Source organism: Bufo bufo, chromosome 8 (assembly GCF_905171765.1).
Source record: "Bufo bufo chromosome 8, aBufBuf1.1, whole genome shotgun sequence".
NCBI classification, from domain to species: domain Eukaryota; kingdom Metazoa; phylum Chordata; class Amphibia; order Anura; family Bufonidae; genus Bufo; species Bufo bufo.
The window spans coordinates 160,979,163-161,004,555 of record NC_053396.1 but is presented as its reverse complement, the minus strand read 5'-3'; the positions used below and the strand labels follow the sequence as shown (position 1 = coordinate 161,004,555).

The window sequence follows — 25,393 nt, the reverse complement described above, 5'->3', positions numbered from 1 at the left end:
TCCAGTTATGAAATTTGTTTGCGCTTCTTTTGGTGGTAAAAGCAGAATTGCGTTATGGATTCCTTTACCACGGACCATAACGCAATTCTATGACTGAATGCATAACCGAATGCCTTTAGAGGCATTCCGTTATAATAGAAGTCTATTGGCTGCAAAACGGATCCGTCCCGTTTCCGTTATGCAGGGGAGTCCTCTCTTTTTTCTTCCAAGAGTGCAGCGCTCCGATGCTGAGGCATCTGAGGGGGTTAAACGTCTATGATCAGCATCATCAGAGATGGCAGACATTAACCCCGGGTATCTGCTGTGTGAAACAGCAGGCACCCGCCACCATCTTTAACCACTTCAATCCAGGCGATTTTCCACTCTCTGGCCTTTCCTGAGCCAAAACTTTTTTTTTATTTATTATTATTTTTCTGCTCACATAGATGTATAAGGCCTTGTTTTTTTTTTTTGTGGGATACACTTTAGGCTACTTTCACACTCGCATTTTGTGCGGATCCCTCATGGACGGATCTGTTCAGATAATACAACTGTCTGCATCGGCTCACAACGTATCCGTTTGTATTACCGTATCTTTAACATAGTTAAGACGGATCAGTCTTGAACACTATTCAAAGTCAATGGAGGACGGATCCGTTTTCTATTGTGCCAGAGAAAACGGATCCGTTCCCATTGACTTACATTGTGTGTCAGGATCAGTTTGGCTCAGTTCTATTCTAAACCAATAACTATGGAGCTGTTTGAGGGCTCATTTTTTTGCAGGACCATCTGTAGTTTTAATTGTTACCATTTTGGGTTGTGTACGACTTTTTGATCACTTTTTATTCAAATTTTTTTGGGAAGGTTAAACGATAGAAAAAAAAAAAGAAAGGCAAATCGGCGATATAGATATATATACACACACACATACACTCACCTAAAGAATTATTAGGAACACTTGTTCTATTTCTCATTAATGCAATTATCTAGTCAACCAATCACATGGCAGTTGCTTCAATGCATTTAGGGGGGTGGTCCTGGTCAAGACAATCTCCTGAACTCCAAACTGAATGTCAGAATGGGAAAGAAAGGCAATTTAAGCAATTTTCAGCGTGGCATGGTTGTTGGTGCCAGACGGGCCGGTCTGAGTATTTCACAATCTGCTCAGTTACTGGGATTTTCACGCACAACCATTTCTAGGGTTTACAAAGAATGGTGTGAAAAGGGAAAAACATCCAGAATGCGGCAGTCCTGTGGGCAAAAATGCCTTGTGGATGCTAGAGGTCAGAGGAGAATGGGCCGACTGATTCAAGCTGATAGAAGAGCAACGTTGACTGAAATAACCACTCGTTACAACCGAGGTATGCAGCAAAGCATTTGTGAAGCCACAACACGCACAACCTTGAGGTGGATGGGCTACAACAGCAGAAGACCCCACCGGGTACCACTCATCTCCACTACAAATAGGAAAAAGAGGCTACAATTTGCACGAGCTCACCAAAATTGGACTGTTGAAGACTGGAAAAATGTTGCCTGGTCTGATGAGTCTCGGTTTCTGTTGAGACATTGAAATGGTAGAGTCCGAATTTGGCGTAAACAGAATGAGAACATGTATCCATCCTCTGATGGCTACTTCCAGCAGGATAATGCACCATGTCACAAAGCTCGAATCATTTCAAATTGGTTTCTTGAACATGACAATGAGTTCACTGTACTAAAATGGCCCCCACAGTCACCAGATCTCAACCCAATAGAGCATCTTTGGGATGTGGTGGAACGGGAGCTTCGTGCCCTGGATGTGCATCCCTCAAATCTCCATCAACTGCAAGATGCTATCCTATCAATATGGGCCAACATTTCTAAAGAATGCTATCAGCACCTTGTTGAATCAATGCCACGTAGAATTAAGGCAGTTCTGAAGGCAAAAGGGGGTCCAACACCGTATTAGTATGGTGTTCCTAATAATTCTTTAGGCGAGTGTAATATATATATATATATATATTTATTTTAGATTTTAACAGAACAGACATTTTCAGATGCGGCAATTCCTATGATGTAATTTTTTTTTTTTTTTAGTTTTGTGGAAAGGAAGGTGAATTTTTTTTTTCACTTTAACTTCTTTTTAGGCCCCCAACATGCAATCATTAGATTGCCATTTCTAGTCAGTAATGGAATTTTATCTTTAACATTATACAAAAATCTATATACGGTATTCCAATGCAGTGCTGCCACCTGCAGGCCAGCATTGGCATATGCCAGGAATAGGTCTACAACTCTTATGCAGACTATGGCCTAGTACTACTATGAACAGTCTTCCCCGAACTCAGTGAGAGAAAGGCGTTCCTGCCCGGGAACTGTGCGCTTCTGGTTTTTTACCTTTCATGGTCACATTTGACCATGGCATCCGAGGGTTTAAATATCTGCGTTTGGCATTATTGCAGACATTAGACCAATGTGTCTTCTGTGTGAAACAGCAGGCACCAGGCGCCATCTTTAAATACCCTACTGGTCAGGAAGGGGTTAAAGTCTACACATGAGTCTAAAAGGCACCCATAAACATTAGCATATTGTCGTCCAAACCCACGGAGAACGTCAGGTTTGACCAACCGTATAAGGGTGCATTCACACGACCATATGTATTTTGGGGTCTGCAAAACACCGTCCCGCAAGAAATACTGTTGACTGAATAATGTGAATTCCGATTTTTTTTACGGATCTATTTTAATAATACCTAGCCTTGTCTGCAAAAAAGGACAAGAGAAAATACTCAATAGGAACGCATATACGGATGCAGACAGCATACTGTATTCTGTCCGCATTTTCTTTGCAAACCCATTGAAAAGAAAGGGTCTGCATCCGATCCACAAAAAATGCCAATCGAATGCGGACAAAAAAAATACTGTTGTGTGAATGCATACTAATGTATATGGGGAGCTCTCTACTGATGGTAATGTTGGGGGAGAGGAGGATCAAGCAAACTGAATTTTGAGCTGAATGTTTTTGTCCTCCCAGGAGATATGCCTCCAGCAGCGGCTTTCTTCTCTCGGCTGAAGCAAATATGTATGAGTCAGGAGAGAGCTGTTCGGCCAGCATCTATTGAATGTGTATGGCCGCCTTAACATCTCAATGGTTCTTTACGGACAAACCTAAAACAATACTTACAACTCAAGAACAAAAGCTCTGGTTGCTTTATAGATGCAAATGACAAATTCAATGCAAACTGAAAACCCACCATCCACACAGGTCACCTCGGCAGGGAATTATCAGGAATGAATTGCTCGTCAGAGGAAGCAGCAGCTGCATTTACATGCAACAATCATCTCCTCTGTGTGAGGGCGATCGATGGCAAGTGTAAAAGGTCCATGACAATATCACATTCAAAAATTGTGTTGCACTTGGCTTTAAGGGTAATGTACTTACTAGAGAACGTACCTAAGGCAACTAGAGGATCAAACTCCATGCTCTATTCCAGGGATCAGCAACCTTCGGCACTCCAGCTGTGGAACTACAACTCCCAGCATGCAAACACTCGGCTGCGCTTCTAACTCCCTTAGAAGTGAATGAAGCATTCTGGGAGTTGTAGTTTCTGAACAGCTGGAGTGCCGGAGGTTGCTGATCCCTGCTCTATTGCCATCACATTAACTATTGCATGTCAAAACTGAATTAAAACTGCAGCGCATGAACTCTGCCTTAGTGCTAGGTACCTAGCGTGTATTCCTAGCCTAGCAAAACTGCAAGAGTTAAAGAGGACCTCTCACTACAAAATACAATACAATCTGAAAACAGCGTGTTATAGAGCAGAAGAAGCTGAGCAGATTAATATATATATATTTATGGGAAAAGATTCAGTAAAACCTTTATTTCATACATTAATATCTTTGCTTTTTCCACCTCCTGTGAACAGCTATTGGTACAGGAGGGAGGTGTTATCAGCGATTGATAGTATTGTGTATATAGGTATACACAGAGATAGCCGTCAGTCACCGATTGCACCTCTCCACCTCCTGTGAATAGCTAAGATATAAATTTATAAATTACAGGTTTTACTGAATATTTTTGCCACAAAACTACTATATTATTTTGAGGAAGAAAATAAGAAAAAATAAATATTTTTCATAAGACCCCCAATCCTCATCAGACCTCAGGTCAGACCCCTATTTCCCGAACTCTGGTTTGGTTCCAACTTGGTTTTTTACAGTAGAAATTAATTTCTGAAGTTATTACCCGAAGTCTCACGAGACTCCGCAAAGTAATAACTTCGGCTCATGGGAGCCAATACATTCTAATACTGTACGGAGCGCTCGCTCCTTACAGTATTCAGAGAATTAGTATTAAGCGAATCGACTTCGGATGTTTCATCCAAAGTCGATTCACTCATCCCTAATTATTAGACCTCCAATCAGAGCCTCAATCATTATTATACCTCAGACACCCATTCCCCATCAAACCACAAATCAGACCCTTCCATTTCTCATTAGATCTCTGATCAGACCCAGATTGATTATTAGACCTCAGACCCCCATTAGACCACAGATCAGAACCTATCAGGCATAAAATACATAAATTAACTTGCTTTCCTTCGCCAGTCCGAGCCACCACTCTGCAGATCCAGCGGCTCTTCCTGCGCTCACCGCTCCCTGGTTTTCTCCAGGCACCTTGCTGCACTGTGACCTGACATTGCACGGCATCAAGTCATAGCGCACGCACTACGTCCTGACACAGTCAGAAGAGTGCAACACAGTGCCCAGGGAAGACCAGTGAGCGGTGATTACAGCCAGGACCAGAAGCACGGTATTCACTCCTTAATGGAGACACTAACTAGTATCTACTCTATAAGACATACCCACTTTAGGGAGAAAAAAAAAAAATGGGTGTTCTATAACATGGTGCCGTTAGATTGCATTGCATTTTGTAGTGACACGTCCTCTTTAAGCAGCCATTTTTTAGCCAATTTGTACTAGCGACAACACCTATTGTTATAAAATGCGTAGTATGGAAAGGACACCAATAAGGAAGAAGTAGATAACGATTGCTTGTACACCATACAGACATTTATTCCAAGAATAAGACAAATATAGGAATATCTGTAAATCTTAGCTATACAAAATAGAGGACTAACCTAACAAACAACAAGGAGTAGGTCACGAGTGGTCAGTTTTTTGTATTTTTATTTTATTTTATTTTTATAAAAAAAACTCTGCAGGCTTAAATATTTAGTGAAACATTTTCATTTTTAAAAGAAGAGAAAAAAACAAACAAAAAGCAGGTTGATCCAAATGGCAAGCACAATCCACGTTGTATACGTGGATATCTGCCAACAGTATGAGCATTTACAGTGATTTTATCTTTTTTTATTGATTAGCTCTCCTGGTGATTTCTTAGTATGTGCACTATACAAAGCTTTGTGCATTACTCCCATACCCATCTGAAAGTGCATTGTGTGCGCATGCTGCTGAACACTGACCAGACCTCCCCCACACGTGGCATTAAATCACGGCACTAATCCGCCGTCCACTACTGACTGCGCTGAACGGTCTGAGCGCACCGTCTAATTCAGGGATCAGCAACTTCCGGCACTCCAGCTGTTCTGAAACTACAACTCCCAGAATCCTCCTTTCGCTTCTATGGGAGTTACAAGGACAGCCAAGTAGGTGTGCATGCTGGGAGTTGTAGTTACATAGCAGCTGGAGTGCCGAAGGTTGCTGATCAAATGAGATCAAACTGGCTGCAATGCATTCTGTGCATAATAAATATGTACACGTGACCAGCGTCTTTTTACATATGGCACTTCATTTTGGGTTCTGTGGTCCTATCTACTGATTTTAAAACAAACAGGCTCAGCTTATTAAATCTTCGATACATGCCAGATCGTGGAGATCAGGGCAACCTTGGGCTACTCTGATCAAGGAACTGTGAATTTCTACATCGCTGACGAAACAGCAATACTTGCGAAACATGGTTATATTTGGGACCTGTAACCACATACTGATGGCAGTAGAGAACTGTTCACACCTTACCTACTGTATTAAACTAAATAGAAATGGAATAGGTCGGAGGTAATTACACAGTGGGATCAGATATAGTACCCTCTATGTTTTTGCCAATCCGTTTTTCTTTTGACCCCAGGGGAAAAGCGCCAAACCCTTTAGAATATAAACTTTATATATAACAACCTTTTAGTTCCCAATCAAGAGATACAAATAATCAATGATTAATAAATATAAAATGGTAAATAGATAAAAGCTTACTGACTCACTTCACTGGGGGGTGGTCCATAGGATAAGCTCAAGACACCTATGGAGCCCGATGCCCCCCTAGCCAGAATCGCCTGTAGAATAGTAGATAGAGGTCAGCACAATTCGTGGTGGCTTCGGATCAATTTCTTTATTTATATATTCTGTCCAACGCGTTTTGAGGGTTAGATACAGGAATATCTGATCCCACTCTGTAATTACCTCCATCCTATTCCATTTCTATTTCGTTCAGTATCACACGCAGACCGAGTTCCACGTTGTCACCCCATCAGCAGCCTTCCATAAGTTAATACCTCTTCCCTACCCCAAAATATCATTTTTTTGCCTCCACCCCATCTTTCACGTTCTAATCCTATTCCATTGGCGCCTCTAGTCTTTTCTTATCTTTTGGGTTACTACCCCCTAAGATTCGATTAACCCTCACCCCCTTTTTTTTTTTATCTGCAGTATTAAAGGCAGAATTGCCCATCAGAAGACAGCAAGCACTTCTGTGCAAAGCAACAGCTAGAGATTAATTAGGGACTCTGAAGGACTCCAAACTGGATAATGAGAACACAGAATTCTGTTAGACAGACCTCACGTAGACTAACATATGTATTTTGCGGTCTGCAAAATATGGACACCGTCCGTGTTGCATTCGCACTTATTTGCGGGCCCATTGAGTTTAAACGAGTCCATGGTCTACATTTTAAGGTCAAGCGTAGGAAGAATTCTTTTTGCGGAAAAGACACAGATCATCCATAGGCTTTCTGCATCTGTATGTCTGTTCCACAAAAAGATAGACTATGTCTGAAAAATGGACCCATTGAAGTCAACAGGTCTGCAAAAAATTTTATAAATATATAGATGCAACACGAACAGTACCTGTATTTTGCAGATCCGCGATTTGCGGACCACAAAGCGGATACATTCGTGTGCATGAGGCCTTGTCTTGAGTTTACCCTGAATCAGCTTACCCTGTAAATAATATAAATGGCCGCCGTTAGTTTATTTGGGTAATGGGTACATTAAAAAGGGGGTATGTATCAGTTCTGTGATTGAAGCTGGCCTCATTTATTATTTCAGGGGATTACAATATTATAACCGATTAAAATAAAAAGGGCAAAAATAATTTGGAAATTCAGAATAGGCTTATTGCAGGCAACTGGCTTATGTATAGGAAGCTGAAAGGTGCTGTTGTGATGACATTTGTTCAGCCAAGAGTGGCTCCCACCCCTCCCCCAACACATTTACATTTGGCATGTGTTCTCAATGGGGACAGACTAACAAACACCTTATGGGCTAAGGCTACTTTCACACTCGCGTTTTGTGCGGATCGGTCATGGACGGATCCATTCAGATAATACAACCGTCTGCATCTGTTCAGAACGGGTCAGTTTGTATTATCTTTAACATAGCCAAGACGGATCCGTCTTGAACACCATTGAAAGTCAATGGAGGATGGATCCATTTTCTATTGTGCCAGATTGTGTCATAAAAAATGGATCCGTCCCCATTAACTTACATTGTGTGTCAGGACGGATCTGTTTGGCTCCGCTTCGTCAGGCGGACAGCAAAACGCTGCAAGCAGTGTTCTGGTGTCAGCCTCCAAAGCGGAATGGAGACGGTTCGGAGGCAAACTGATGCATTCTGAGACGATCCTTTTCCATTCAGAATGCATTAGGGCAAAACTGATCCGTTTTGGACCGCTTGTCAGAGCCCTGAACGGATCTCACAAACAGAAAGACAAAACGCCAGTGCGAAAGTAGCCTTAGAAAAACAAGTGATCGGGCATGTTTAATTACAACTAGCCGGATCCTTCTTTCCAAAGACACTACACAATACACATTAGATGGCCGGCTGGCCCTGCTGAAATCATTTGGGTTCCGACATTGCTCATCTAATAGATATAGGCATCTTAATAAACTGCCCAAAATACTGTGACAAGAACGGAGCAGGAGGAGAAGGAGAACCAAAGAAGAAATATAACCAGGGTAAAGCAGAACTGGATTCATAAATGGCTGTGAAACCCAGTGGTAATGCAAGCCATAGTGCATTGAAAAGCATTTGACACTGGGGTGTGAACACGGGTTAACAGTAAAAGGTGACGTTTCTTATTTGGCTGAATTATACTGGCCGGTCAGTCCTGGCCCACCCTGTACATTACAAGAAATGAAGCTGCATTATTACTCTTCCCTTCCTGGACGATAGAGAATTTGGTGGACCAGCCGAGACCACAATACTACAATCTCAATCCATGACTGCAGACAATACACAGTTTAAAAAGAATAAATAAAAGCGAAAACTACACGCATAAATACCTGGGACACACAGGCAATATGTACACGGATACTGTACATACTATTCTGTACACAAAATACACAATCTCCTGCTCCACTTTTCAAGTCCTGTAACAGTCCATCAGGCAGGAGGTAAATTATATACCTAATAATAAAAATAAAAACGTAATCCACAGTGGAGAAGACCAGGGTTGTAAATGATGTGCTGCACAGTCTTAAAATAATGGGGATCGGGGACACGGTGGCCTGGCCTTGTGTCACTCACTTGGGTGACAGATCATCCAGTGATATGAATGACGAGCAGGAGTTGGAACAGGCGGCGGGGGAGTCGGTCACACAGCTTTCCTTAGCTGCAGAGTCAGACGAGGAGCCGATGCTGCTGCTGCTGTCAAGGTCCGAGGAAAGACTGCAAGCAGAAAGAAACATTACAGACTAAAATATTGGGGCAGATCGACAGTGTTTTATAAAATGTCACTTAGAGTAAGGCCTCTTTCACACAACCGTTTTTTTATTTTCTGTTTATGGGCCATTTTTGCGTTCAGTATACAGAACCATTCATTTCAATGGTTCCGCAAAAAAAGCAGAATGTACTCTGTATGCATTCCGTTGAAAGATAGAACATGTCCTATTGTTGCCCGCAAATCACATTCCGTGGCTCCATTTAAGTCAATGGGTCCCGAAATGCATCCGTATGTCTTCCGTGTCCGTTCCGTTTTTGTGGAACCATCTATTGAAAATGTTATACCCAGCCCAATTTTTTCTAGGTAATTACTGTATTCTGTATAGGCCATACGGAAAAATGGACCAGAAACACAACGGAAACAAAAAAACGGAACAATGGATCAGTGAAAAACGGACTGCAAAACACTGAAAAAGCCATACGGTTGTGTGAAAGAGGCCTAAGGTGCACAGAACTTAGATAGAACCACAGAACCCAAATTTGGTGCATCTCTGGCAGTCTGTGTGCCAGAAAAATCTAATCTATGCCAGCTATGAGCAGGCCTAGATTTCAGGTGTGATTTACTGACCCTCCCAGACCACAAAAGACTGGCGTTGGAAAAAAAAAAAAAAAAATTATTAATAATAATAATAAATAAAAAATAGTTGCACATTTTTATGCAAAACTGGCATACACCAAAATTTTTAACTTTTTCCACCAGAAAACTAGAACACGTTTTTTTTTTTTATAAACCTCTCCCCTTGCCAGCAGCATTTGACTGTAACTTGTTCCTTGATAATACACCATCAGTTATAATGAGCTATTACATCAATTACAGCATCTTGTAAGGTAAGCCCTTCTCAGTCCAATAGAACATTGCCATCGTTTGTATTCGAAGCATTCATAGAAGAACTTGTTCTCTGCAGTTCAGACTTAGGATTTGGACCTGATTTAAACTGCTGTACTTTTTCTGTCAGGAGCAGTGCAGTTATGGATGGAAATACAACATCTCAATGACAGCGCTGCACCTGAAGGAGACCAGAAGGTTTCAATAGTGCAGTCTCATGCTTTGGGCCTGCAACTTCAGACAATCATATATCTGCCTTTTTAATGTACACTACAGGGTGTTCACGTGGTTAGGTCTTCTTTAAACCAGTAGAGGATGAAGTAACACAGCTCTGAAGTGTCATACCAAAGGTTTTGATTGGTGGGAGTGCAGAGACACTAGAACGAGGAGAGAGATGTGCTAACATAGTATGTGCTCTCTCTTCGCTGCAAATGGCAGACAAAGTCTATGGGCCTGTCTCGTTTCCGTGTCCCGTAGCGAAGGGAAAGAGACTACACTATGCAAGTGCTTCTCTCTCCTCTTTCTAGCAATCAGACTCCTCAGCGCTCAGAGCCCTTTAATCAAAACCTCTAATATGTTGCTTTGAGTTCAGTAACACGTTAAGGGGTTTTCTGTGATTTTCATATTGATGGCCTATCTCCCCAGCCTCCCCTCTCCCCGGACTGAAATGAACAGAGTGGCCGGCCAGGTTCAGCTGTCGCATTCATTTCTATGGGATAGCTGAGAGATGTACTTGGCTATCTCCAGAATTCTGGAGCGCATGCCCGACCGGCTGCTCCATTGGGCAATCTGAACAAGATGAGAATCAGGGCATTACCTCCTCTTCATCTGAAGATAGAGCCTTTAGAAATCAGGCTCCGACCCCATTTGTAAAGGCTATATCTTCCAAAGTAGGAGAGAGAATGCTTTCTAACATGACCATGGGGGAGATTTATCAAACTGTTGTAAAGTAGAACTGGCTTAGTTGCCCATAGCAACCAATCAGATTCCACCTTTCATTTTTCACAGCTCCTTTGGAAAAGGAAAGGTGGAATCTGATTGGTTGCTACGGGCAACTAAGCCAGTTCTACTTCACACCCTTTATAATCTTTGCTTATCGAAAAGCAACAAACCAGTCCGTTCTGCAGCAGAGTTAACCTTACCAGCTGTAATCCGACAGGTGCGTCATGTCTGGAGATAGCATGGTAGTTGTTCCTTGAAACAGTCTCTTTGGTTGGGTCTCCATGTCCATTTCCACTATTAAAAAAAAAAAAAAAAAAAAAAAAAAAAAACACTTGATAAAATGTTTGGTATAAGGTCACTGCATAATATGTCACCACAGTATATACATTATCCTATACAATAATGCAGACAGAAAATGACAGTAGTGTAGGAGTATTATACTACCACTCAGTCTGTACTTGACAACTGGCAGCCCTGACAACTCCCTATGCACTTCTCTAGCATGACTTCGATACACTGATGCACCACAGCATGGAGCACAGGAGTAACATCTGTCATGCACACATCAACATCGTAGATATAAAAGATCACCCAGATAACATTAAAAAAGGAGAGAATAAGGCTTTTTAAATATTTAGAACTTATTACCTTTCCTCTTTATGGGACCTAGTGCACTTGGCCGTATACAGTTGATGGGACTCTGACTCCTCCTGCTGAAGACAGGGGTCAAAAGTGTCAATTATCAATTAAGAAGTTACGTTAATATTTAATATAATACTGGAGAACTTCTATCCTGGATTTTCATGAGGAAAATCAAAACCACGGATAGAACGAAAGACGAGACTTCTACGCCCTGCAGCAAGGCAAACAAACCCTATCAATAGATATGCAAGAGAGCTCTGTTACTGTGAATGGCTTTAGCTATGAGCGGGGTGGGGATCCAGGGCTTTACCATATGCATATGAAAACTGCATGCAAACAATTCATTTAACATTGGAAAATGCCTCTGTCATATGTTATACTGTCTCAGGCACAATCGGAAACTACTGAGTTTTACTTGCAAGCGGCTCCAACTGCATACCTTACACAAAACGGACCTGTATGGTGGCCAGTTAATTCTGAGCGAGATTCCCTTCTATGGACAAACATTTCTTCTATAAACCCAGAATTTAGTGCTTCCAGGGGAGAGCTTGATACCATATACAGTATCTAATATATACATTTTGTTATGTGGAAGCCGAAAAGGCTCTGTGCACACAACTCCTTCACATCAACAACCAGAAGGTTTGATTGAGGTTTTATATTGGATATTACAAGAGTTTTATGGCACTCAAGGCTTTTTTGACTGGACTTGCATGCGAAACCATCAGTTTTTTCCAGAACAGACCCTGAGAGACTCCATAACGCTCGTGTGAAAGAGGCCTAATGGGTTCCCTTTAATGTGACTTTAAGGCTCCATTCACACGTCTGCAATTCTGTTCCGCACTTCCGATCCCGAAAAAAATAGAACATGTCCTATTCTTGTCCGCAATTGCAGACAAGAATAGGTATATTCTATTAGTGCCGGCGATGTGCGGTCTGCAAAATGCGCAACGCACATTGCCGGTGTCCGTGTTTTGCGGATCCGCAAAACACACACGGACGTGTGAATTGACCCTAAAGGGTGTTATATTTTCTTTTTTAACCTAAGCATGCCCACACTTACGATGATGTATATTCATGCGCCTCCCAGGTCTAATTCCGTTGAGGGCACATCCAGGATCTTGTGTTGTACATTGGGCACGTGATCCTAGCCCGGTTTCAACCCGAAAATTGTTCTCGGGTTGCATCCGTGCAAGTCAGGCGTCCTCAGACGCAGACAGCTCACTGCGCCAAGGCTGCCTGACTGCGCAACGGCATTAGACCAAGGAGCGCAGCACTTGCCCAGTAAGGGAATTTACATCATCATGAGTCACTTCTTCCAAGTCTGGGCACTGTGGACATGCTGAGATTATAAAAAGAAGGATAACCCCTTTAACAGCTAGAATATAGAATACTTGGAGGTGCGATCATCGATTACTAAAGCCTCTGTGTCTGAAAGTAGTCAAGGCCAAATGCCTAAAAGACCCACATGCACTAAAAGTACAAACAAAAACACAAGCAGGGACAATTAGCATGTATGTAGGCTACATAAAATATTCAATAGACTATATCCATGTCAGCACTGCAGGGCGCTGTGACAAAAAGGTGTAATACTTACCTAGTGAAGCGCCTGGTAGGGCTGGGGATAGGGCTTGGGGGCAAACCATTACTGCCCAGACACATTTGTAGAGATGGAGAGAAACATTGCTGTGGGTGACAAAACAGATAACAGCTCAGTGTGACTCTGGTACATATAAAAGAGCTAATCATTTGACAATACCACAGGACAAACAGTTCTTTGTCAGATTCAATATAAAAAAAAAAAAAGAAGAAGGAAGATGCACGTATGTAGGAGGGATATACTACTACTCAGCCTGTGCTTAAAGGCTGGAAGCCCTGATCACTCCTTGGGATTATATTGCATGGTTAGAGTCCAGATGTTCTATGGAAATAAAGAACACCGTAATATCCCACAATGCACAAGCGACCAAGTCCAACCCACTTATCCAACAAACCCCCATCATATCATGTCCCATTATCCAACATTGTAAAGACGCAAAGCAATCTCAATGTTTGTGCCTGACACCCAATCTATAGGCTGCCATAGATATTACCTTTCCTATTCCCCTTGTAGGCGACGGTGCTGGTGACACGGGGGCAAAGTCAACACGCTTTGGAGATGAAGGTTTGTCCAATTTGTCATAATCGTTGTCACTCTGTAAGGTAATGCGAATGGTTGAAAACTGCTGAAACTACAGCACTAAAATACAACTGCAAAATACAAGTGTAAATGGCTGTAGGGGGGCAAGACGGAGTAGCTCCAAATCATGGGTTTATTCTAGGGTCTATGGGCGTCACATTACTACTCAGGAGGTTGTAAGAAGATCGAACACAGCCTCAAAGTGATTTTCCAACTTTTACCAAGTGATTGTCTATCCAAACTGTTGGTGCCGGTAAAACAGGCCGAAGAGTAAAATTAGTTTATGAAAAGGGAGATACATTGTGATGCCATTTTATACAAATAATGAGGGCGCCAGCTTCTCGAGCTGTAAATAAGCCTAACCAATGCGTTTCAAAAGAACAATAGCAGTAAATATAAAAAGAAAAAATGCCTACCAGGTTAAAGCTTTCCTCCCAGGATAAGCTCATTTGCATTGCTGTCTGCACTTCACTAAAAATTATAAAAAAACAAAACAAAAACTGAAAACGTATTGTGAACACTGCAAAGTATTTCTGATTTTGCAAATTTTAATATTGACCAATGCTATATAAAAAAAATATTTTTCAAAGCTGTCTTCTGCAGTAAGCAGTAGAAGCAGCATTGCTCACCTATTAGTCACCCGCAGAGTGGGAAGAACCCGGCTACAGCGCTGCTGGATCTAATCGGTGAGTAATGCTGCTCTTATTACTTTATGGCATTTCCAAGCATCACCTGTGTTTTTTTTTTTTTTTTTAAACTGGACCATCCCTTTAAGTTTACTTCATGACCCTTTTACTCCTACTTACCGCTCACGAGCTGTTTCACGATTCATTAAGTCGACTCCTTCCTCCTTTATAAAATAAAGAAATGATGCAAATGAGCCATCTTTAGATCTCAGGTTCAGCATGAAATGACTCTGCAGACATATTTCTAGCACAATAAATAGCTGACTCACCACTCATCCATGCAAACACTAAAGTAATGGTGCCTACCACCCCAAGCAAAGCTGCACTTCACTCCACTAATGAAGATCTTGCAGACTACAGTTAAGTAGTGCTGTAGGTGATCGGCGCTTTGCAATGCCATGCAGATTAGAAAATCCAGTCAGAAATCTAGGCTATATGGTTTTCTTTGCCTCAATTGACAAATTCCCTTAAAGGGGTTATGGCATGACTGATGTCAAAAAATGAAAAACAGACATCATGTAGTACATAGCAACCTCTTTCTAACAAAGCTAGAACCAGCCTTGTATCACATATGGGTCCAGAGATCTCCCCATTCACTGCTCCAATTTCTCTGCTAGATTCTCTTCAGCCTCGCTGCTCATGGGGACGTGTCCTTTCTGCTGCAGCTTCTAACAGCCGGGTCCAGACCTGAGCGTTTTACAGCGCGTTCCTACGCGCTGTAAAACGCTCAACAAGGAGAAACCAATGCTTCCCTATCGGCATGGTTCTCACCTGGGCGTTTTACAGTGCGTACGATCACGCTGTAAAACGCCCGACGCCCCAAGAAGTTCAGGAGCTTCTTTGGGGCGTAGTGTTGCGCGTTCCCGTACATAGACTTCCGGGAACGCGCGACAATGGGCGTTCTCTTGTCTCCGCGGCACGATTGTAAACGCCCGTACAATCGCGCATACAGAGCGTATGTTCAGTACGCTCTGGTGTGAACCCAGCGTAAGGCTCCATTCACACGTCCGCAATTCTGTTCCGCATTTTGCGGAACGGAATTGTGGACCCATTCATTTCTGTGGGGCCGCACGATGTGCAGCCTGGATACGGAATTGCGGATCCGCACTTCTGGGTCCGCAATTCCGTTCCCGAAAAAAAAAATATAGAACTTGTCCTATTCTTGTCCGCAACTGAGGACAGGAACAGGCATTTTCTATTAAGTGCCGGCGATGTGCGGTCTACAAAATGCAGAACGCACATTTCGGTTGTCTGTGTTTTGCGGATCCGCAAAACACTTACGGACGTGTGAATGGACCCTAACAGAACATATGCCTGGTGGCAGTTGAAGATTTAAACTGAGCACGTTCGACCAGCTCAGTGAGATGGACAAACTATAAGGAAATGAACTAACAGCAGGTGGCGCTATACTAAATTTTTAATTCCATGCAATTACAAAGTATTCGGATAAAAAAATTTAGAATATGTTTTGCGACATAACTCCTTTAAAGGGGTATTCTGGTTGTGTGAACTTATCCCCTACCCGAAGAATAGGGGATAACTATTAATTCGGTGAGGACCCACACCAATAACAATAAAAGGAAACCCCGCCGCACCCTGTGGAGCCAAAATGAACAGAGCATGCTTGCAGCCTCTCCATCGCTTTCTATAGACAGCCGAGTACAACACTGCCACAGAGATGAATGTCGAGGTTGGGCTCATGCCTGACTGGCCATTCTGTCCATTTTAGGGGGCTCCACGGGGTATAGGGTCCCAGTTCTCATGATCGCTGGGGGTTCCAGTGTTAGGAACCCCAGCGATCTAATAGTTATCCCCTGTCGTGTGGCTAGGATATAACTTCACACTTTTCCCTGGTATGATGTTCTAACCCTCCCCATTATCAGAGTACGTAATATGTTTGTAAATGCGGCACTGGGCACATGTCCTCTGACTGTTGGCACGTAGGGTACATGTAGATGCAAAAAGAATATTTTTGCATGAGGTAAAACACAATGGAATCGTATGGATGAATTTACCCTTTTTAACTGATGAAGTCTGCTGCTGGGAATACGGACAGGAGAGGAAGACGGCACCTGTGGAGAAAATCAGTAATACTTATTAAAGGCACACAACATGGTGCCAAAAATAAAAAACCTTAAGGCAGGGGTTTGTGTACTTTTACATTTTTAATGGGATTTTTTGCAGTTAAAAATGCCAGCTACAGATGATATCTAAAAGGGTGAAGTAAAATTGAGGCACACAATTTTTAGTATTTGCAATTTCAAAGGGGGAATTTATTCATTCGCATCATGTAGTAGTATCATACATTTGCCCAATATATTTCATAATATGAACAGTTTTCGTAAACCGGACGTTTCGGTCGCACAGGACCTTCATCTGCGGTTTTATCTGTTCAGACGGGTGTGTGGGCTTGTGGGGCGCCCTGTAGATAAGTCTTTGATAGACTGTAAAGAGATGCCTGTCCGGATCTGCCGAGCAAGAGCTTAGAACCTGACCTTCACTATAAAGGGCCCCTTACACAGGCCGAAAGCCGCCTGATAATCACCAACGAGCGTTCATAGGAATGCTTGTTAGCGATTCTCTGAGTGTATAAAGGTGCCGCCTATTACCCAATGAAACGCTCGTTTGTCAGGTAAGATGCTCGTCTGTGCAGGCACATAAGTCATGGTTTGCCGGCAGCAGATCATTCTTTCTAATGGCGCTCTGCTGGCAGAGAACAGTGAGTCTGTATGGGGTTTAGCGATCACTCCTCCCCATACTGTGGAGATCGCTGCATGTAAGGCTAGGTCTACACGACGACACTGGTGCTTCCTTCCTGACAATCGCCTGTTGTACTGTCCCGTCTAAGGGGACCTTTCAGCTTATATTACACTGACAGATAATCTCGCAGATCATCGCTAACAAGCATTCAGATGAACGCTTTTTGGTGATGATCTGGCAGGGTAATACTGCCGCCGATTACCACATGAACGAGCAAACACAAGTTCATCTGGTAATCTAAGTATCTTGGAACAGGTTTAAAGGGGTTGTCTCTTCATGGCCAATGTGGGGCATATCGCTAGGATATGCCCTCATTGTCTTACAGGTGCGGGTCCCACCGCTGGGACCCGCACCTATATCGAGAACGGAGCCCCGCAAGGTGGTGGCTGGAGTACTCCGGTCCGGCCACCACCAAGCCGACTCCCCATAGAAGTGAATGGGAGCGCACCAGAAATAGCACAGCCAGGGATCGGCTATTTTCGCCGGCCCCATAGAAAACGAATGTAGGGCGGCTCCGCACGTGCAGTGGGCCTTCCTTCACTTGCGGGGCTCCGTTCTCGATATAGATGCGGTGGGACCCGCACCTATAAGACAATGGGGGCATATCCTGGCGATTTGCCCCCATTGTCCATGATGAGACAACCCCTTTAAAAATCACAGTTTGCCAGTGGCAGATCATGCTGTGTAATCTCGATCTGCTGCCAGAAAATAATGATTCAGTATGGGGACAATCGATGGCATTAGCGATCACTTCTCCCCACACTGAAGAGATTGCTGCATGTAACAGCTGGGGTCTCCTCTGCTAGAGGGCAGGTGATTGCAGAGAAGGAACGCTTCCCTCTCAACAATCGCCTGTGTGATCTGCCAGGGTAATGTAAGCTTTAAGCTAGCCATCCATACGAGACAATGATCGGCCACACTGCGCCCACTCAGTCGTCCATGGGATCGTTCGTACGAATGATCCCACCAACTAAGCTGCGCGACCAGGGAGTCTTTTTTTTTAATTAAAAACTAAGACTCCATGGTGCTTGAGCACCAGCCGAAGTTTTCCAGCATGGTGGATCGCATTTTCGGCAGATGAGAGTCTGCTGTGGGTAATCCTAAACTCTTGTTCCCACTAGTTTTTTTTAAAAACAGTCAGCCAGAATGGCTGAAATCCGGCCGACTTTAAAGAGGACCTGTCACCGCTCCTGACATCCTGTTTTAATAGCTTCATGCATTCCCCATGTAATAACAATTCTGGAGCATCTGTTCTTATGGCTCTAAAGGAATGACAACATAGAGCCATAAGAATAGATGCTCCAGATTTGTTATTACATGGGGAATGCATGAAGCTATTAAAACAGGATGTCAGGAGCGGTGACAGGTCCACTTTAATCTTATGTATGGCCACCTTTAGGCCTCATGCACACGGCCGTTGGGCGGCCGTGGCTGTATTGCGGCCCGCAAACAGTGGGCCGGCAATCCGCGGCCGCCGGCCTTGTGCACTACAGATGCGGACCCATTAACTTGAATGGGTCCGCAATTCCGGAGATGCGGAACGGAACACCGGAAGCACTACGGAGTGCTTCCGTGGCGTTTCTTTCCGTTGTTCCGCACCGTAAATAAATATGACATGTCATTTTTTTTTGCAGTGCGGACAGACCACGGACTCATTCAAGTTCAATGGGTCCGCCCCGCTGCACGGATGTTGGCTGTGAATTGGAGACCGCAATTTTAGTCCCCAATGCACAAAACGGCAGCACAACGGCCGTGTGCATGAGGCCTTACTCTGCAGGTAATTATACGAATAGTCAGAGAAAATGGAAATTTTCCGGTAATAACATCAAATTGAAGGGGTTCTCTCAAGAAAAGTATTTATCACCTATCCACGGGATACGTAATGTATGTGTAATTGCTTGGGTGCCCACCGATCACTAGAAGAGGGATAGGGGTCTCAGGCCCCCATTCCAAAAGGAGTATGAATGGGTGCTGCAGCCTATGGGTGTAATGCACTGTACTCGGCTATCACTATCAGTGCCATGGAGATTAGATGGAGCAGATTCACTGCACACGTACGACCACCGCTCCATTGTAAGGCGGAAAATCTCATATCCTATGTATAGATGATAAACGCTTCTTGAGGGATAATGAGCTACAAGCAAAAATAAACTATGAAATGCAGGAAAAAAGCTGCTACTCAAACTGAAACTCAACAGACCCCGAAAGTTACAGAAAACGCTCCTCCCTTACCATGGTCTGGCGGTTTACTACGGTAGTGCTGTTTCGGCGTGCACGGGCCAGGTAGGGTTGAAACACTTGCGAGTGATCACTGCGAAAAGCAAAACATAAAAGGCACAATTTAAAGTCCATGTATATCAGTGTAAACTTACAGGTCACGCACCCCCATGGCGATTTTCCCGTCAAAATGACGACATGCGACCACTGCAACCAATCACTGGTCTCAGCAGTGCACTGAAGTGGCCATGTGCTGCCGACATGACGTCACCGCTGCAGCCAGGAGAACCCGGAGCGGGGCTGCAGGAGACAAGCGTCTCAGTGTATACAGTATGGCGCCTGCAGCTGGACCGGGCCAGATACACATCATACCGCTACTTTCCAACATCTGGATTCCTGCACAGCCCCATGGAAACCAACAACAGGACTCACATAGGAGCTAGAAGACACACACAGGAAGCAGAAGACTCATAAGTTACGAAATACTATTTGCCATTAAAGGGATATATATATGCTCTAAATCACAATCTGCACAAATCATCTACACACCTGTAAGCAGGACACTTGTAACCTTCCCTTCCCTCCCCCACCTCCGGTGCCCTCAACTCTTACACCCTGCACTGCGCCCCCTGCCGGTGTCCTGCAGCCCCCCGACCACGTCCACCCCGCACCCCTGCTGCCCTCACCTGAGCCCGTTAATATGGGGGGCGCTGTTGGATCTCCTCAGGCTTCCATCCCCAGGGATCTCCACCACGTCCAGCTCCATCTTCTCCTGGGCCATGATGTCAGCGCTGCTCCCCCAGATCTCCCGGGGGTGGATGTGCGGATCCCTCGCTCCCTCAATGGCTCATTCCCGCTTTAGGCCTGAATGAAAGCGGGGAGGCCGCCGGTGGGAGCTCGGTGCTCCATGCTGGTAGTGAAGGAGACAAGTGGTCGGCCGCTTCCCTGCTCCCCCCACCCCCAGCTCCTGCCGTGTGTGAGGCCGAGGCCCCGGAGAGCTCAGGCCCAGGACAATCAGCAGAGCCCCTGCGAGAAGAAGCAGCAGTGTCCCGCGCATGCGCAGTCCTGCCTGTACACTGGCGGAGACTGTGAGGAGAGCGCCCTGTATAATGCGCCTCCCACCTCATACCCTGCGTTATCTCTACAGCTACCCTCCTCATACCCTGCGTTATCTCTACAGCCTCCCTCCTCATACCCTGCGTTATCTCTACAGCTACCCTCCTCATACCCTGCGTTATCTCTACAGCCTCCCTCCTCATACCCTGCGTTATCTCTACAGCTACCCTCCTCATACCCTGCGTTATCTCTACAGCTACCCACCTCATACCCTGCGTTATCTCTACAGCTACCCTCCTCATACCCTGCGTTATCTCTACAGCTACCCACCTCATACCCTGCGTTATCTCTACAGCCTCCCTCCTCATACCCTGCGTTATCTCTACAGCTACCCACCTCATACCCTGCGTTATCTCTACAGCCTCCCGCCTCATACCCTGCGTTATCTCTACAGCTACCCTCCTCATACCCTGCGTTATCTCTACAGCTACCCACCTCATACCCTGCGTTATCTCTACAGCCTCCCACCTCATACCCTGCGTTATCTCTACAGCTACCCTCCTCATACCCTGCGTTATCTCTACAGCTACCCACCTCATACCCTGCGTTATCTCTACAGCTACCCACCTCATACCCTGCGTTATCTCTACAGCTACCCACCTCATACCCTGCGTTATCTCTACAGCTACCCACCTCATACCCTGCGTTATCTCTACAGCTACCCACCTCATACCCTGCGTTATCTCTACAGCTACCCTCCTCATACCCTGCGTTATCTCTACAGCTACCCTCCTCATACCCTGCGTTATCTCTACAGCTACCCACCTCATACCCTGCGTTATCTCTACAGCTACCCTCCTCATACCCTGCGTTATCTCTACAGCTACCCACCTCATACCCTGCGTTATCTCTACAGCTACCCTCCTCATACCCTGCGTTATCTCTACAGCTACCCACCTCATACCCTGCGTTATCTCTACAGCTACCCACCTCATACCCTGCGTTATCTCTACAGCTACCCACCTCATACCCTGCGTTATCTCTACAGCTACCCTCCTCATACCCTGCGATATCTCTACAGCTACCCACCTCATACCCTGCGTTATCTCTACAGCTACCCACCTCATACCCTGCGTTATCTCTACAGCTACCCACTCATACCCTGCGTTATCTCTACAGCTACCCTCCTCATACCCTGCGTTATCTCTACAGCTACCCACCTCATATATACCCTGCGTTATCTCTACAGCCTCCCGCCCTCATACCCTGCGTTATCTCTACAGCTACCCTCCTCATACCCTGCGTTATCTCTACAGCTACCCACCTCATACCCTGCGTTATCTCTACAGCTACCCTCCTCATACCCTGCGTTATCTCTACAGCTACCCACCTCATACCCTGCGTTATCTCTACAGCTACCCACCTCATACCCTGCGTTATCTCTACAGCTACCCTCCTCATACCCTGCGTTATCTCTACAGCCACCCTCCTCATACCCTGCGTTATCTCTACAGCCTCCCTCCTCATACCCTGCGTTATCTTTACAGCTACCCTCCTCATACCCTGCGTTATCTCTACAGCTACCCTCCTCATACCCTGCGTTATCTCTACAGCCACCCACCTCATACCCTGCGTTATCTCTACAGCTACCCTCCTCATACCCTGCGTTATCTTTACAGCTACCCTCCTCATACCCTGCGTTATCTCTACAGCCTCCCGCCTCGTACCCTGCGTTATCTCTACAGCTACCCACCTCATACCCTGCGTTATCTCTACAGCCACCCACCTCATACCCTGCATTATCTTTACAGCTACCCTCCTCATACCCTGCGTTATCTCTACAGCCTCCCGCCTCGTACCCTGCGTTATCTCTACAGCCTCCCGCCTTCATACCCTGCGTTATCTCTACAGCCTCCCGCCTCGTACCCTGCGTTATCTCTACAGCCTCCTGCCTCGTACCCTGAGTTATCTCTACAGCCTCCCGCCTCGTACCCTGAGTTATCTTTACAGCCTCCCGCCTCGTACCCTGCGTTATCTCTACAGCCTCCCGCCTCGTACCCTGCGTTATCTCTACAGCCTCCCGCCTCGTACCCTGAGTTATCTTTACAGCCTCCCGCCTCGTACCCTGAGTTATCTTTACAGCCTCCCGCCTCGTACCCTGCGTTATCTCTACAGCCTCCCGCCCTCATACCCTGCCGTTATCTCTACAGCCTCCCGCCTCGTACCCTGAGTTATCTCTACAGCCTCCCGCCTCGTACACTGAGTTATCTCTTCAGCCTCCCGCCTCGTACCCTGCGTTATTTCTGCAGCTACCCTCCCCATACCCTGTGTTATCTCTACAGCCTCCCGCCTCGTACCCTGAGTTATCTCTACAGCCTCCCGCCTCGTACCCTGCGTTATTTCTACAGCTACCCACCTCATACCCTGAGTTATCTCTACAGCCTCCCGCCTCGTACCCTGCGTTATTTCTACAGCCTCCCGCCCTCATACCCTGCGTTATCTCTACAGCCTCCCGCCTCATACCCTGTGTTATCTCTACAGCCTCCCGCCTCATACCCTGTGTTATCTCTACAGCCTCCCACCTCATACCCTGTGTTATCTCTACAGCCTCCCGCCCTCATACCCTGCGTTATCTCTACAGCTACCCAGCTCATACCCTGCGTTATCTCTACAGCTACCCACCTCATACCCTGCGTTATCTCTACAGCTACCCTCCTCATACCCTGTGTTATCTCTACAGCTACCCACCTCATACCCTGCGTTATCTCTACAGCCTCCCGCCCTCATACCCTGCGTTATCTCTACAGCCTCCCACCTCATACCCTGTGTTATCTCTACAGCCTCCCGCCCTCATACCCTGCGTTATCTCTACAGCCTCCCGCCCTCATACCCTGCGTTATCTCTACAGCCTCCCACCTCATACCCTGTGTTATCTCTACAGCCTCCCGCCTCATACCCTGTGTTATCTCTACAGCCTCCCACCTCATACCCTGTGTTATCTCTACAGCCTCCCGCCCTCATACCCTGCGTTATCTCTACAGCCTCCCACCTCATACCCTGCGTTATCTCTACAGCTACCCTCCTCATACCCTGCGTTATCTCTACAGCTACCCACCTCATACCCTGTGTTATCTCTACAGCCTCCCGCCCTCATACCCTGCGTTATCTCTACAGCCTCCCGCCCTCATACCCTACCTCTGCAGTTTTTCTGCATGAGAATCTGTGAGGAAAAACACACATAATACACAATGTGTACAGGTAGCTTTAGGCCACCTGCACACAGTGCAGAATATGTGCATTTTTTTCTGCACGGATTCTCATGCAGAAAAACCGCAGCGAAATTTGTGCGTATCTTATGTGTGTTGACCCGCACTCATGTGCAGGTTGCCTTACACCGGCTGTCTAGGCCTGCACCAGATTTATCACAGGGGCTCCGGCTGAATCATAAATGTGGGATGCAGGATAGGGCTGAAACGATTACTTGATTGAATCGAGTAATCCGACACAAAAAATCCTCAATGCAAATTTTTGGCATCGATTATTCGTTTGTGTCATGTCCATTAATCGATAGAATACTCAATTTCAAAAACAGTCGATAGCTGCAGCCCTAGTGCAGGAATAGACTCTTTTCTCCTACTCTATACTAAGGGTACAGCTACACTGGTCGCGGCCATGATCGCAAGGCATCGCAGTGTAGCGGTGTTCCCATAGAAATGAATGGTGTCGCAGCACAAGTCGAACATTTGCCGCTACTGTGACTCCTGAATCACCAAAAATCCAGCAGAATTGTGATGCATCTTAGGTACGCCTCTTTCAAATGGAGCCCAAACCCCTTTCTGCTAGTCCTGCCTCTTTGTCAAGGATGTTTAAAAATATTTTTGGTTGTAGACACATCAGTAAATCTGGCCAGTGATGGGGGCCAGGACATCGGCCTCAGCAAATTTACTAACATTTATGCTGGAAACAGGCACAAATGTTGGCTAAAAACGACTTCAGTCAGCGGCTGAAGTAGTTTTTACACCAGGTGCATGGACTCCCGCAGGAGCGCCTAATTTATGACAAGTCACATCCGTCGGCGGCATGGGCGGGGAAATCAAAGATGACCCCCATTGTTGTTAGGAGCTGAGTAATGTACAGATCTTGGAAGCATCACAGGACTCGCTTAATGCACATGTGTAATTACTAAAATCATTACCATTATGGAGTATAGGGCATAAATATGGGTGGAAACATGTAAAGTTTAATTATGGGTGGAGAAGTCTTATAATAGTTGTGTCACGCAGAAGGAAGCTTGATGTATCTGTCAGGGTGGATTCACACACAGGTTTTTAATGGCATTTTTCAGCATTTTGTGGTGTTTTGCACATGTGTGGTTTTTGCTTTGGTCTTTGCTGAATGAACGCTTGATCCAGATGTTAGGTGAAAGTCAATGGGGCACATTTGTCAAGCTCGTCTGTTTTTAGGCTTTCGATGAGACAGGCATATTTGTTTCACCTGTCTTTCTTTTGCCGACTATTTATCAAGTACTTCCTGAATTAGACTAGGCATATTGGCATTAGTCTGGTATCTAGGGGTTCATTATCAGTACAACAGGTTCTAATTCGTATGAACGAAAGTACGCATAGAAATGTGGCGCAAGTGAGCTGAGATTAGGCGCACGTCTCCATACTTTTAAACCAAAATGTGTCGCAGCTTACCTCTCAAAACAGACGCAGAAAAGTACTCCAGCCCTGGGGTGGAGTAGAAATGGAGTTTTTAAAACTAAATCAGGGGCAAAATAAGGCTCACCTACATAAATAGGTCAGAAAATAGGTGCAAAAGTTAGAAAATCAAATTAGGCTAACAAGGCACAAATGCCTCCAAAACAGGCGCATTTTCTATAGTAAATGAGAGTAAAAAAATAAGACAGTCTAAATTGGCATTTTTACGCTTAAAAACAGTCGCAAACACTATAGTAAATGTGTCCAAATGGGTGTCATTTACTAAGACTAGTGTTTTTATGACAGAGTTTGATTCCCCCCTACACATTATTTATGATGAGGCATGCCCCTCGTCATAAATTAGGTGCATCTACGGCAGTCCATGGCTTTTCGCTATCTTTTACACCTAAAAC

General features: G+C 45.0%; 2 protein-coding genes and 2 non-coding genes across 6 annotated transcripts in view; 1 reads left to right on the top strand and 3 right to left on the bottom strand.

Annotated features, from left to right (window-relative positions):
- PABIR2 (PABIR family member 2) overlaps positions 1–20,608 on the bottom strand; it is a 59,340-nt gene extending 38,732 nt beyond the window's left edge. The window contains exons 1-11 of one of the 3 annotated variants that reach the window (XM_040406213.1): positions 19,911–20,608; positions 19,240–19,318; positions 16,263–16,319; positions 14,368–14,411; positions 13,978–14,032; positions 13,476–13,577; positions 12,980–13,068; positions 11,389–11,453; positions 10,941–11,034; positions 8,778–8,918; positions 8,534–8,657 (exon numbers count right to left, since the gene is read on the bottom strand). In XM_040406213.1, coding sequence (XP_040262147.1) covers positions 8,534–8,657; positions 8,778–8,918; positions 10,941–11,034; positions 11,389–11,453; positions 12,980–13,068; positions 13,476–13,577; positions 13,978–14,032; positions 14,368–14,411; positions 16,263–16,319; positions 19,240–19,318; positions 19,911–20,005 — 945 coding nt within the window. In that variant the 5' untranslated portion in view covers positions 20,006–20,608. The remainder of the gene's footprint in view (positions 1–8,533; positions 8,658–8,777; positions 8,919–10,940; positions 11,035–11,388; positions 11,454–12,979; positions 13,069–13,475; positions 13,578–13,977; positions 14,033–14,367; positions 14,412–16,262; positions 16,320–19,239; positions 19,319–19,910) is intronic. The other 2 variants (XM_040406212.1, XM_040406211.1) reach the window with 2 other exon arrangements.
- LOC120978301 lies at positions 11,163–11,302 on the bottom strand. Its single transcript, XR_005774060.1, has one exon. It is a non-coding gene; the product is annotated as a small nucleolar RNA U109 (small nucleolar RNA).
- LOC120978299 lies at positions 13,206–13,342 on the bottom strand. Its single transcript, XR_005774058.1, has one exon. It is a non-coding gene; the product is annotated as a small nucleolar RNA U109 (small nucleolar RNA).
- LOC120978103 (adhesive plaque matrix protein-like) lies at positions 20,334–23,496 on the top strand. Its single transcript, XM_040406331.1, has 4 exons — positions 20,334–21,414; positions 21,530–22,732; positions 22,888–23,175; positions 23,288–23,496. Exons 1-4 carry the CDS (start codon positions 20,334–20,336, stop codon positions 23,494–23,496), a joined length of 2,781 nt encoding a protein of 926 aa, XP_040262265.1.
- The last annotated feature ends 1,897 nt before the right edge of the window (positions 23,497–25,393 follow it).

Bases quoted from the DNA above. Each gene is read 5' to 3' on its own strand.
- LOC120978103 (XM_040406331.1), top strand. From the start codon at position 20,334: ATGCGCCTCCCACCTCATACCCTGCGTTATCTCTACAGCTACCCTCCT. The intron at 22,733-22,887 runs GTACCCTGCGTT...TTATCTCTACAG, and splicing joins TCTCTACAGCCTCCCGCCTC to CCTCCCGCCCTCATACCCTG. The intron at 23,176-23,287 runs GTTATCTCTACA...TTATCTCTACAG, and splicing joins CTCCCGCCCTCATACCCTGC to CCTCCCGCCCTCATACCCTG.